Consider the following 12,938-nt stretch of genomic DNA (forward strand, 5'->3'; position numbering starts at 1 on the left):
CGGTCAGTCAGCCTGCGCACGACATTCAGGAGCGTGCACGACAGCAGGACGGGCAGGACGGCGGGGTCAATCCTGACACTGCAGAGCTGTCGAACACGCTACCGGGCTCTCGCTTTTAAAGTCACGCTGGTGTGTGTGCAGTGCATACACCATCCGCAATAGGCACTCCTTGCCCATAATTCCCGCTGGCGAGAACGCGTTAATCACACGCGAGCTATGATGCGCTGTCCCGGGCAGGTGGTGCTGCTGCGACAATGGCGATCCACTTGCAATGGGAAGGTTGCGAGGTCAAAACGTGGCTCTGCAATTAAGGCAGTCTATCATACGTTTAGGTGTCAATAAAGTGAGTGCCACTTTGTAGAGAACAGATCAGAGTGTGTAATCCTGCGAATGTATTTGGGAGGTTATACGTTGAGATCCGTGTTTTTAATTGTTATAAGGATAATGGTAATGAAGGCTGGCACGGCACATGAGGGAGGGGGGGTGGCCAGCACCACGACTCAATATTCTTATTCTTAGGTTTTTTCGGTAAAGTCACGTAGGTAAAACATTAAAATTAATAAAAGTAAAATAAAATAAAAATCACGACGTTTCGGAGGCAACACAAGCTTCCGGCTTCAGGTGGAACCGTCACAGCCACGACAGCTGTATCAAGTAAATGAGAGATTGCAGGAGCTACCACTCCGTTTATATAATGGTTGGAGAGGGGGGAAGGGCCAAGTACAGCACACTTTTTATTACGACTCCAGCCTACGTCTCCCCAGTGGCAATATTTACACACTGCACCAAACACTAATTTTAAGCCGAGTCGACCTAGGGGTGGCCCAGGACTGGTTCAGATAATCGGCACTGGTGTTGGCCGTGAGTGGGAATTGAACGCGGGCCACTGGGTTTACAGCGCAGCGCGCTAACCGCTGCGCTATTACTCCCCACCAACACAACACAAGCACACTCGCACACACACACACACACGTATATGTACCCTGTAGCCCAGGATATGTCCGCGCACTGACTCCAGAGGCACGGGCTCCCAGGTCACTTTGATGATGGTGCTGTTCAGCACCTCCACACGCACGTTCTTGGGCGACTCCAAAGGAACTGCAAGAAGATGCAACGACGTCAATTAAGACGTCCTTACCTTGAACACCATCACAGCTGTCCATAGTCAAGCTCTAACGACGATTTTATTTGTGAACTTAACTCAATTCATTCTCTCATGGTATATGCAAGAATGGCATTTTTTTTGTTTCATTGTGATATATGTAATTCTTTCTGGTGACATTGGCAGCCACTAGTCATTAACTAAATCAAATGCAAAAACCAAAACTACTTAATTAACGAGGATAAAACCCCTCTATGCCTCGCATGCTGCAGCATGGCCAATGTATTTGTGGAAGGGCTACTCACGAGGCAGCAATGATAGTGACTTTGGTGGTAAAGAGCACAGACTGATCGTGAATATATGGGTCACTTGCATCACCACACTCCAGGCTATGGCAAACCGTGATTTGTTGCGTTTGGCAGAGAAGTTGTAGCCAAAACATAAATGATGATTGTACTTAATGATGAGTTATTGTATGCTCACACCACAATTAGACATGATGTTGTACAGACAAAGCAACTTTTCAGCTTATGGCATTGCAAAAATGCAGCTGAATGTTGATGAGTTAAGTTCATGTCTAACAGTTTGCAAGTGTTTCTGGTTGGGTTTAGGTCATATTAATTGGCCAAACAACCAGCACACGCTTTGAAGCAAATTATATACACGGCAAATTATATATACAGACTGTATTGATTAAACAGTAGTGTATTGCACCTTAATTAATTTGGAAACATTTTACCGTAAGAATGTGGCCAAAATTTGATCTGTGTTCTAATTTGGTTACAGTAATTTGATTGTGTATTAAATATGTTAATCTGGCCAGGTTGTCCTGTGATTAGAGCATCTGATTTGGACTGACAAGGTTGTGAATTTAATTCCTGGTCTGGGTTTTACTCCAATAATAAAGGACCCCCCCCCCCCCCCCTTTGTGGGAGGACTTCAGTGGTCACGTGTTCCGGACTGGCGTCTGAAAGCGTGCGGTACGGTGACCATCCTTGTTCGACGGCTAGCCTAAATCCGCCGCTGCTGCAAGGAAGACCGGAGGTCCCGCGATGATGGTTTACGCTCCATCCTCACCGTCCTCCCCAGAATATCCGATAACGATGTCGGGCTCTGGTCCCAGGCCAATGTTGTTGACGGCCCGCACGCGGATCTCGTACGGCGAGAAGGTGGGCGTGCCCGACACGACCACGCGGGAGCGGTTGAGCACCGTCTCCGTCGTCCACTCCGCGTCGCCGCTCGACTGGAGACGCCACGACACGCGGTAGCCGAAGCCTGGGCCGTTCTGGTCCACTCCTCGCATGGGCTGCGTGCGCGAGAGATCGGGGAACGCGTAAATTGACGGGGGAACACGCCTCTCGCTGTGCTTCAGGGTTTAAGTTCCTTTGACCGGGTGAGGGCTCGAGAGGCCAGGATGAGTCTCATTTGTGCGAGTGACCTGGGTCACCGACATGACAAAAGCAAGAGTGTAAAACACAATAAGGACGTAGATATCAAAGCAAAACACAAACAAATACAAATTACACCACAACAACAGCCTTACCAGCAGAAATGAAAAACAGTGAACAGACCTAATGAAAATTTCCAGTAACAAGAGTTCGTTTGGAAACATTACTATTAAAAACTATGCATAGGAAAAAATAATCTACAGATACATCAACGCATATATAGGGTGATTACTGCACTTGTATATCAAAATACCACTGCAAGTGAAGTTAGGGTAAAGAACAGAATTGTTTCGGGACAGGCGGTACAGTGGTCTGGCAGCATGACTCGCAATCGGAGGGTTGAGAGTCCAAAATCCTGGGCAGAGGTTGATTCATCACTTGCAACTTTATGGAAAAAAAAATGAAATGCCCCTCCATGAGGAGACTGGACTACTCCGCAGGAATGTGAAATTTTCACCACAGACTTAGTGCTATGAACAAGGTGAGAGCCTCCTCACATTCATTTGAGGGGGGAAATCACTGATTTTTTTATGCAAAATAATGCCGGAATGAATGACAGCCGATCATCAACCATCTAAGATTGATACAAAATATGTTCCTATTTGTAACAGTTTTACAACCATTTTATTCCCAATAAAGGAATACATAGCAAAAATACATTTTCTTCAGGCAATTAAAAAAGATAATTAAAATTGAGCATCCAGCCAGCTGGCCCTGTGGCAAAATGTGTAATAAAGCTCGTTGAGACGACTTCTGGAATCCGTCTTTTATTCAACTTATGTTACAGTTACTTCACGCTGCTGATAGGCAGCGTGAGAGGGACAGATAGATAGAGAGAGACGCACTGCCACGTGGCAACTCGGAGTCCCGCTCCCGCGTGGCCCCCTTCCTCTGTTCGTTCCCGTTCTGACCATGTGTCATTCGTTTCCACCCCTATTTAATACCCGGGTCACGTGGTACGTTTCCGCCAATCCTCGTTAGCCTGCATCGAATCTTCCAGGCTCCCTCGTCAGCTCCCGAGACCACGCCCCTGACTCATCTCCCCATTGGCTGAGGCCAAAGCCAGCAGACCCAATCCTTACAGCTGTCACCTTTCCATCACGTCATGGCCATGCCCCCAGGCTTCCCCCCATTGGCTGTAAACCAAGACCGGCAGAGCCAATCACCATGACGAGTTGTGATACGTCAGTGAGCCGGATATATCCTCATATTACAAATGTATGACTCACAATTGAAGGGCTTGTTCAATTCCTGGTCATGGATTCACCATCCCACAGGGATGGCCTATACAACTTCATTTTGTTTAAAGCCAGCAGTCGTTTTCTTACAAAGAGACTGGCCCTTTAGCTTTGGAATGTGACATGTCCAGCCCTGGCAGCCAAAAGAGCGTGGCCCAGTTCAATGCTCATTTGAGAATTGACAGACACTTTGACTTCTGACTTCAAGAACAAATCTATTAAAAGTACAATAAGCGGTCTGTACGTTTCCTCTCTCGCACATGGCATTGTCTGAGGCCTTTTACATAGATGCAAGGATGAGGGCAAACTCATTGCAGGTGGGTTAAGGTGTGTGGCTGTATTTGCGGACACATTCACACGTGAATGCCCATTGTGTCTTGCACAGTTTGGGCACCAACGTCATGTTTGCTCACCGTCCAGGAAATGATCATGTTCGTGGGATTGGTTCCTTCCCCTTTCACACCCGATGGATTTATTTGAGGACCTGCAAAAGAATAAAACGTGACGAAAGCGCAATGTTTATCCCTATTGTGTGCGTGTGTGTTTGCGTGTGTGCGTGTCTACATCTTTGTTTTGTGGGTAATGCTAAGAAATACTTTAAGTTGTTTACAATGCAGTCTTTTTGACGTGATGAGACGCAACAGCACCAGGTGGTTTAGAGTTCAGGGAAACAAAAATAAAGGTGGCATCGTCACATGGATCACACATGTTGCCTTTAGAAATACCAAAGTTCAGCCAGGTCACCGCGCACGCACGCATGCACACACAGCACTGCCCCCAAGTCTGTTCACCCGCGAATTGTAACGGGGAAAATGTTGGTTTCTGCCTGAATCCTAAAACTGATAAAACAATAACAGCAACTTTAACAACACTGAGACAATCTGCCTTTGAAAGTATTTTTTTATCCTTCCAAATGTGAGCATCACTGGTAATGCAGCAGTTATTGTCCATCCAGAGTTTTGCTGAGAAGGTGGTGGCATTGGGCTCCCTCCTCCATGAACCACTACAGCCCCTTGTGTGGTGAGGGTGCCCCCCGTAAGGTGCCCCATGAATATATAACATAAGATGAGACAAATGTCCAAGTCGAGAGCATGGTAATGATTAGAGGGCTGTACCGATGAATTAAATCGCAAATTAAAATTATCGTGACAATCGAGTATTTCTAATTCTAATGTGTTTGGGTCATGGAAACAGCACAACCACTGCTAATTCTACATGCACTGCACTGTAATGCAAAATAATAATAATAATATATTGTGACTCCAAAATGTTAAAAGTCATCAAATTGTGATGCTTGCTGATTTAGTATCACTCGTATAATTTGGTCAAGGTCAAGAGGTTATTTCCAATACCATTAATGGTATTACACCTGGTTGTCCCATCCTTCCTTCTGCTAGATCCCATCATTGTTGCAACGCTGACACTTGGCCTATTATAGTTTCATTACCCACATCTTGCTTTAGGGTTTGCATTTTGTTACTGGCCTCTGGGTGCCACTACATCTCCCGTCTCGTTAACCTGCTCCCTTCCATGCTGCACAGGTGTCCAACCAATCACAAACTCCTCTCTCTGACTGCATCTATAAAACTTTCTTGCCATATTCTCTTCCAAACTTCCAAAGTTACTTACTTTATCCTGCCATAAATATTGCCAGCCTCCTCCACGTAATGTGGTACTGTGTTTAACTTCGTCTAAATGTGCTTTTACATCAGGTTTATTTGATGTTTTAACGTGTCCAATTCGTCTGCATCTTGTCTTGCATTCTGTAACCGAAGAACGTTACATTTGCACTATTTGTCTTTATTACATGTATTCCTGGGGGAGCTGTGGCACCTGATCCCAACGGTCTGAGTTCGGTTCCCAGCCACGACTAATATCAGCGGAGTGTGATAATGAACGAGGTACTGGTCCCACCCACCTTGACGAACCCGCACCGACTCGTATGGTGAACTATGGTCAAATAATCTCCACGACCAGCACAATGGGGCGGTCAACTAAACATATACACCAAGTTAATCAGGAACTTGGGATAACCTCCCTAGCTACCGGGCCACACCTAAGGGCAGCCTCGCTTGCTGCTACCTCCTCGGTGAAAAGCAGTGGCGGAGAGTGGAGAGTGGAGGGTGGGTGGTGGGTGGTGGTGCCCCCGTGCTCTGCTCACTCGCGGAAACGGTGAGGCAGCGCTCCGTCGGGAAGCTGGGCTCGCTCGGGCCCACCGAGTTGACGGCGACGACGCGGAAGCGGTAGCTGACGTAGGGCGACAGCGAGTCGAGCAGCACCGAGTTGCGGGAGCCTGGGAACGAGCTGAGCCTGTGCCACACGCCCGGCTCGAACCAGTCCTCCTCGTACTCCACCACGAACTCTGCACGTGCGCGCACGCACGTCCGAACGCGCGAGCGTAAACACGCGCACGTGGACGGGACGCCCACTCGAACGCCCGCGCAAAAAAACGCTAACGCGTATGTGTACATAGATTACACATGTAGGAACAAGCATGCATGTGTGACAGAGATGCCGCCCCCCATATAGCCTTTAACAAACGGCTGTTAGCGAGCGCCTATGAAGAACCACACGATGCACAACAGAAGGGTGTTGTGGCCAGAACCATGTCTGGCTGCCATTGTGTTTTATTCCCCAGTGCTGATGTTCGCACACTGTACCAGGTATTAATTTTAAGCTGAGTTTATCAAAGGGAGGCCCAGAACAGGTTTTCATCTATAGCCAAGAATGGAAGCCAGCTTCCTGGGATCATCACGCAGTGCGCTCACTGATCGATGCACCACCGCTCCACACACACGCGCGCACTCAAGACCCATGCACGCACCGTCCCAATGTGCATTAATTACTGTCATTCAATTCAGAGCATTACCCTGGGCTTTCCTAATTAGTTTTTGTCTTTTTTAGTTTGTTTTTGTCTCATTTACCCGTGTTATGGCCTTACTTCATATACTTTAACAGGCGCAATGGAGCACATTGTGATTTAAGCGCCGGATATAAAGGCAAATCCTCCTAACGTACAATTAGAGGAGGAAACACGAACAATGGAACCCCCCCCGCCCCTTTAGTGTGCGCCAGCAACATTATTCATTCGTGAATCTGCATGGACAAGGGCTCTCTGAAAAATGGAACAATTGAAACCATTGACAAGCAAACAAGACTGCTCGTCCTGTACGCTGGGCTCTTGAGCGGCGAGGGTAAGAATAGAGAGAGACCTTTGATGGGGTCATTGTTCTCGGAGCCAGGATTCCAGGTGAGACGCACGCTCAGGTCTTGCCGGTTTGTCAGCTCCAAGTCCATGGGTGAATCCGGGCGGTCTGACGCACACGGATTAACGCGTGCATACGCACACACACACACAGGGAAAGAAACACATGCACCAGGACATACAAAGGCACACACCCGTACACCAAAAATTAATACACACATGCAAAGACACAAATGCAGAAACACACGCGGATGCACACAAAGACTAACTACTCGCATAAAATGACGTACGCACACAAATTATATTATTGATATACACAGACACGCGTAAATACTAAACAATGTCACAGAGATTTGACCGTCAACTTTTATAACGGACGATGCTTTACAGAAATGAACTGCAAGAACTACTATAGAGTGGTTGTACTGAATTATCATTTTATATATCATGCACATACTAAATATGGTAATAAATTATAGGTAAATTACATAGCGTAGTTTCACTATCTTGCACTTACCCTGAAGCCAAAACAAGAAGTACTGCCCAGACAACACATCTTCAAGACTATGAAAAACACAAAATTCTGCCAACTATATATATTTAATAAAATATAATCAAACACACACCTCTGTTGACGAATGAAATGCAACATTCCGTTTTACTGCCTTTCACTTACTCTGAACTAAAAGTCACCCTGGTCAAAGTCGAAGTTTTGACTGTTTTAAGCTGATACCTCGCGAACTTTAAACAGTGTACACACGTTCAGCAAATCCAGCATTTATACACGCATGTGAATATGGTTAAATGAAGAAAAAAACAACATCACTGTGAATACATTCCGTGCAATGCGCGTACTATGTGCACACCGATTATGAAGCACATGAAGCAATGTTACACAAAGGCATGAAAACCAAGAACCTGGATTCTCAAGGCGTTTTTGACCGAGTGTGCCAGTCATTTGCGGTAGACATTTTATAAAATATTGGTTAACCAGTCACCTTGTTTGCATAATGTATGCTTAACATAATACTTATTATGTATGTATATTATGAAGTAATATTAATTGGCGTCTCATTGCTCAAAAAACTATTTGGAAGTGCCCAACTCCAAGAAAAAACCCGAGCCAGTTATGACGATTCCACATTGCTACGGTGGGACCAGTTTGTCCAGAATATGCCCATTGTTAGACTTCCCATAAAATGGTACTCATTTCATGAACCCCAGAATGATGACGGGCTAAGTCGACCCCTGACCAGGATTTGACCTTGCAATATTATTGATTACAAACACCACATGGGCTGATTGGTAAAATAATTACTTGTAAGTAAATAGATACACGCATTCATACCTATTAATGTGCCTATCATAACGTATTTACCCAAGAGAGACTGGACGGATGCCCTTGCTTGTGATGCGTGACATACGCTAAGAGCCGAGAATCCAGTTTCTTTTTTTTAAATGTCCCTTAATTATACACAAGGGCACACAACTCGCCCTGCCTTTTTAAGATGAAAATCACGACTAAGCATGCACGTGTGTGGCAAAACAGTTAATTAGAATGTGCTGACCAACAGCTCCTGTTGAGCTGAGAACAGCGGGACAGCCTGGTTTTGTTCCGCATTAAAGTTGCCTTTCCTCTGAAGAAACTGAAGCTGCTGTCATCATTCAGCCCCATGGACACGCAAGGTGAATGTGCATCGACCATTGCACCCAAGGCGTGAGGCTTCCGCTCAGCGGCCGACTCAAGACCTGGTGGCCTGCATTGCAATTGTACTGCGTGGTCTGCATGGGATGCCGTGCACGTTGCGCAAATATATAAATAAATATCCGCAGCGTCGCGCTCAGGTGGGACACAATTAGATTTGGCGAATTAGCAGGGGACAAACAGGGCATGTCTTATGAAGCAACCGTTCAAGTACATTAACCGAATGATGTCAAGGTGGCATATACCAAGGCTGCACAGCAACGTGAGAAATTAACCCACAATGCGCAAGAGTAAAGGTGCAGGCCTAGACCAGCAATGTCTCGTGACATCGCTGGCAGGAGGACCTCGACTCGAGGGAGCTCTCAAAAGCCCCTCTAAGTTGTGTTTGGCCTACTCTCCCGCACTGGCGAGATTTAAACCCACAATGCCTTGCAAAATGTAGCCATCACTCTGAAATGAGGCTCATAAGTGTTCTCTTTGTGAATTACCTTCCAATAATTATCTAACACAGCCTCGCAGTGGCTGAAAAGGCTTCTGTGTAAATATACACACTAGCAAATCAAGCAAAGCATTGTGGGCGTATTCCTTTAATGATGTGCAACCAAATAAATAATTCATTCGACTTTAGCGTGTGCTTATTTGATATTGTTTGGCCTGTAAATATCTTAGGTCTTCCGGGAATTTGTGCTGGCTTGATTAGATGTTCGCTTGATTAAGCAGTTTGTGTGTTTTAAAGGAAGACACAACTCAAAATGAAAACACTGGTATTTTCTTGATTAACGCAGGCTGTCCGACACAAGTTTGAAACTCTGTCATAAAAAAAACGAATGCCACAGCCATGTGACTTTAAGGCACACCACCATAGCCAATGACATCACAGCCTCACAAGAGACCATTCACCTCCATGCGCAAGGTGGGAGCCACGTGATCCCGGCTACAATTCAATGCATAGTGCAAGATGGTAAAATGCACAGTGCAAGTCTCTGGTCTCCAATTTGTTTTGTGGAGTGGAGGAGAATTTGAAAGCCACAATTATGGCATCTTGTAGCCAGCAGTCAAATTTTTAAAGATGGACCTGCATATGTTTATTTTTATACATATTAAAAAAACTGATTTCAAATGTGCAATTGCTGTCGATCGATATTCACTCGACGAAGCACAACAGCTTCAAACTAATGTTTGAGTTGTGTCCCACTTAAAACCAGGAGCGAAGAATCGCACTAAAATACTGTACCTGGGTTGATGAATTATGAAAGAAAACACAGCCACGCAAATCATGATCGCCGTCTGTGATCAGATGAAATGGATGAGCGCCGCACGACGACAAACTAACTAGATCCAAGTGCTCATGCTGATGTGACGTGAGGGCATCACAGATAAATGCAGTGGGCCAAAGCACAGGGAGCAGACGGGGGTTTCGTTTTACCTATCGTTACCGCCACACCGCCAACGGGGCTGGGGATAGAGGGAGAGCTAACTAGCGTCACGTTGAGCTCGGGAGAGGATAGGGTGGCGTCTGGGGAGTCTTAGGATGTTCCCAGGGGAGAAGGGGAGACAGCACGGGAAAAGGAGAGGGCAGGCAGGGTTAGGGTCAAAGTGTAAATAACATCGGGAGGGAGAGGGAGGCGTTGGTTAATGAACAAAAAGCACAGACTGGAGGTACAGGAACCGTTCAATCCATGCGGCACAATGTTAAACTAGGCCTTTGCTGTTGTAGAGAATATTCGTGTACTTTTTGACTATTTGAATTATGCCACAGGCATCGTGTCATGAGATAAATACATTTCCTGTGTGAGCTCTCCCACTCAGCACTGTAACGTCAGCTATTGTCAGAGAATGGCCCCTGGATGATAGCATCACAAAAATACTTCTGAATTCACTTCAATCGGCCCCCTCTCTGCAGCACAAAGTGGCATATGTCCTGCAGAGAGTGTTCATCACGTCAATACATTTGTTTTAACTTCCCACACCTGAAATAAGCCAGATTGAGCGAAAACCCAAATTTGTCACGATATTTCAGCACAGTCATTGGTTAACTGCATTGAGATCATCAACCTATGACATGATTGAGAACAAAACCCCTTCAATCATGGGTGGCTGAAACTCAGATTCGAACCCAACATCTCAGCAGTACTGGCTCATTGCTCTGACAAAGCATTAGCCCCCTAAGCTAAACGGCCACCCCTAGATAGTCATTTTCTAGACATAGCATACATTTCTTGAAATGTTCTTGTTACCGCATGCTGGGTTAGTTGTCGGAATACTTGCAAATATAATTCAGTGTTTACAACAAAGCAAAAATGAAAATTATTCAATCGACAGTCAGGCAGGTAAACGGCATACAAGCAAATAACAGGAAAGAAGGACAAGTTGGTTCATATCCAAAAGGCAGGCGGGGAAAATCACATTAGTTCTGCAGGCAGGGGAAGGGAAAGTAAAACTTGGTTAATAACATTGAGGCACAGACACGGGGAGGGGGAGAATCACGGCCGGAGATCGCATTTAGGGTTGTGTGACCAGAGTAATGCGACTCACACGTAACCCTACAGAGGACAGGAGCTGCAGGTAAATAGGGACAATCAGTGGCAATCTTGCACGCACGTGTTGCTTAACACAGCGTGATCCGTCAAGGGACTTGCGTTTCGACGTTTTTTTTAACTTTGGCACGCAATAGGTGGACCGAATAAACCCTCCGTGATGGAATCTGAAATATTTTCTGATCGAAAAAGATTTCGTTTCGTAAACAATCGACGTAAATGATGATTTACGTACTATAGATGCGTTTGGACATATTCCCCGCAGAGGACAAATTAAACGACAAACAAAATTGATTTATTTTGTGCAGCCAATCGGTGACTGTGCTGAGGCCATCAACTTGCCACGCTCGAGAACCCGATTTAATCAGAGGAGTCTGCCCCAATTTGAACCATGCATATCAGCAGTGTTGCCTCATTACATTTACACAGCCATTATGAGTCCTCTGAGCCACCTCAAAGCTTGCTGCTTTAAATATCATTGGGATATGCCTTATGCAGCAACAGTCAACTAGCACATTACCAAACAACGCCTTAGTGCATAATCAAATGAAGTCTTGGCCAGTGCTCATTGCTAGTCCTAAGCCAGTGGTGGAAATTCTTTGTTCCTCTGGCAGGAATCAGTCTCCACACAACGAATACTTTTAACTTCCCACAAATTTGTTGTAATCGTGTTATTAACCCGACGCAGATGATGGGCTTAGTTGAGTCCCAACCAGGATTTTAACTCACAACCCTACGAAAACGTGGCAGAGCCCTCCTGAAAAACAGTCATGAGACTCAGCGAGGCTTTCCTCGGTAAACAAATGTAATAATAAGTAATAACAACATAGTGGCCAGTGTGGATGCTGAAATAATATGCGCAATAACCACTTTGCCAGCAAGGCTTTAGATAAAAAACAAACTGATTTCACCAGGAGACGGGACAATGCCTTCGAGCTGAGAGAGCGGTGGCACACACCGACGCAACTGTGCCGTGAGTCTGTGATGCAGAACACATCCCACATTTGAGCCTACAACATCAGGTGGTTCACCAGCATTGGTTGAAGCAAGTCTTGACTGCTGATGAGACACTGTATGTCAAAAGCCCTCCACAGTTTTGCTTGTTTTGAATCAATGCTGCTAAATTATGTACCCACAGAAGGTTGTGGGGCCAATCGCTTGTATATGAAATACTGTGATTTATTAAGAAAACTTCAAATCTAGATTGAAGGAGACATTGTTTGGTTATCTATTTTGTTAAATATTTAAGGAGGGTCTTGGGAAGAACAAATATAGGCTTGATAACCCACAGAAGCTCATTGTCCAAAATAAAGTAGGGTTTTCTTGGGAGCTGTTGGATGAATTGGATTAAGTACGTGAATGATTAAGTTGATTGTTCGGACATCTGTGGAGAGATGATGCAATACATTACTTGCATCGGCAACTTATCAAAGCGTTTCAATGAAATCTGTTGCAGAGCTTCCTCCCCTTGTATAGCCAGCCAGAGCAATTGTCCTGCAAGTGCCCAGCCCGGCTTCTTTGTACCTATGACGGTGAGTCGAGCCTCTGCCTCGGCGTGGTCCAACTCCGTGGAGGCTCTGCACTTGTAGTGGCCAACGTCCTCCTCTGTCACGTTCACGATGGTCAGGCCACTCCCTTCCAGCTCGTGTCTGAGCGCAACGCGAGGATCAAGACGACGATGATTGTACACGGTACACGCCGAG

The 12,938-nt window shown here is 45.7% G+C and overlaps 1 protein-coding gene across 2 annotated transcripts in view; it reads right to left on the reverse strand.

Moving 5' to 3' along the window:
* The window catches only part of LOC144721228 (neuronal cell adhesion molecule-like), a 267,471-nt gene that overhangs the window by 58,254 nt on the left and 196,279 nt on the right, over positions 1 to 12,938 (reverse strand). For both annotated transcript variants that reach the window (XM_078598675.1, XM_078598676.1), the window contains 6 exons: positions 12,760 to 12,884; positions 7,001 to 7,102; positions 5,950 to 6,150; positions 4,202 to 4,272; positions 2,180 to 2,408; positions 983 to 1,098 (listed from right to left, as the gene is read on the reverse strand). In XM_078598675.1, coding sequence (XP_078454801.1) covers positions 983 to 1,098; positions 2,180 to 2,408; positions 4,202 to 4,272; positions 5,950 to 6,150; positions 7,001 to 7,102; positions 12,760 to 12,884 — 844 coding nt within the window. The remainder of the gene's footprint in view (positions 1 to 982; positions 1,099 to 2,179; positions 2,409 to 4,201; positions 4,273 to 5,949; positions 6,151 to 7,000; positions 7,103 to 12,759; positions 12,885 to 12,938) is intronic.

This window comes from Lampetra planeri, chromosome 11 (assembly GCF_965212315.1).
Source record: "Lampetra planeri chromosome 11, kcLamPlan1.2.h2, whole genome shotgun sequence".
NCBI classification, from domain to species: domain Eukaryota; kingdom Metazoa; phylum Chordata; class Hyperoartia; order Petromyzontiformes; family Petromyzontidae; genus Lampetra; species Lampetra planeri.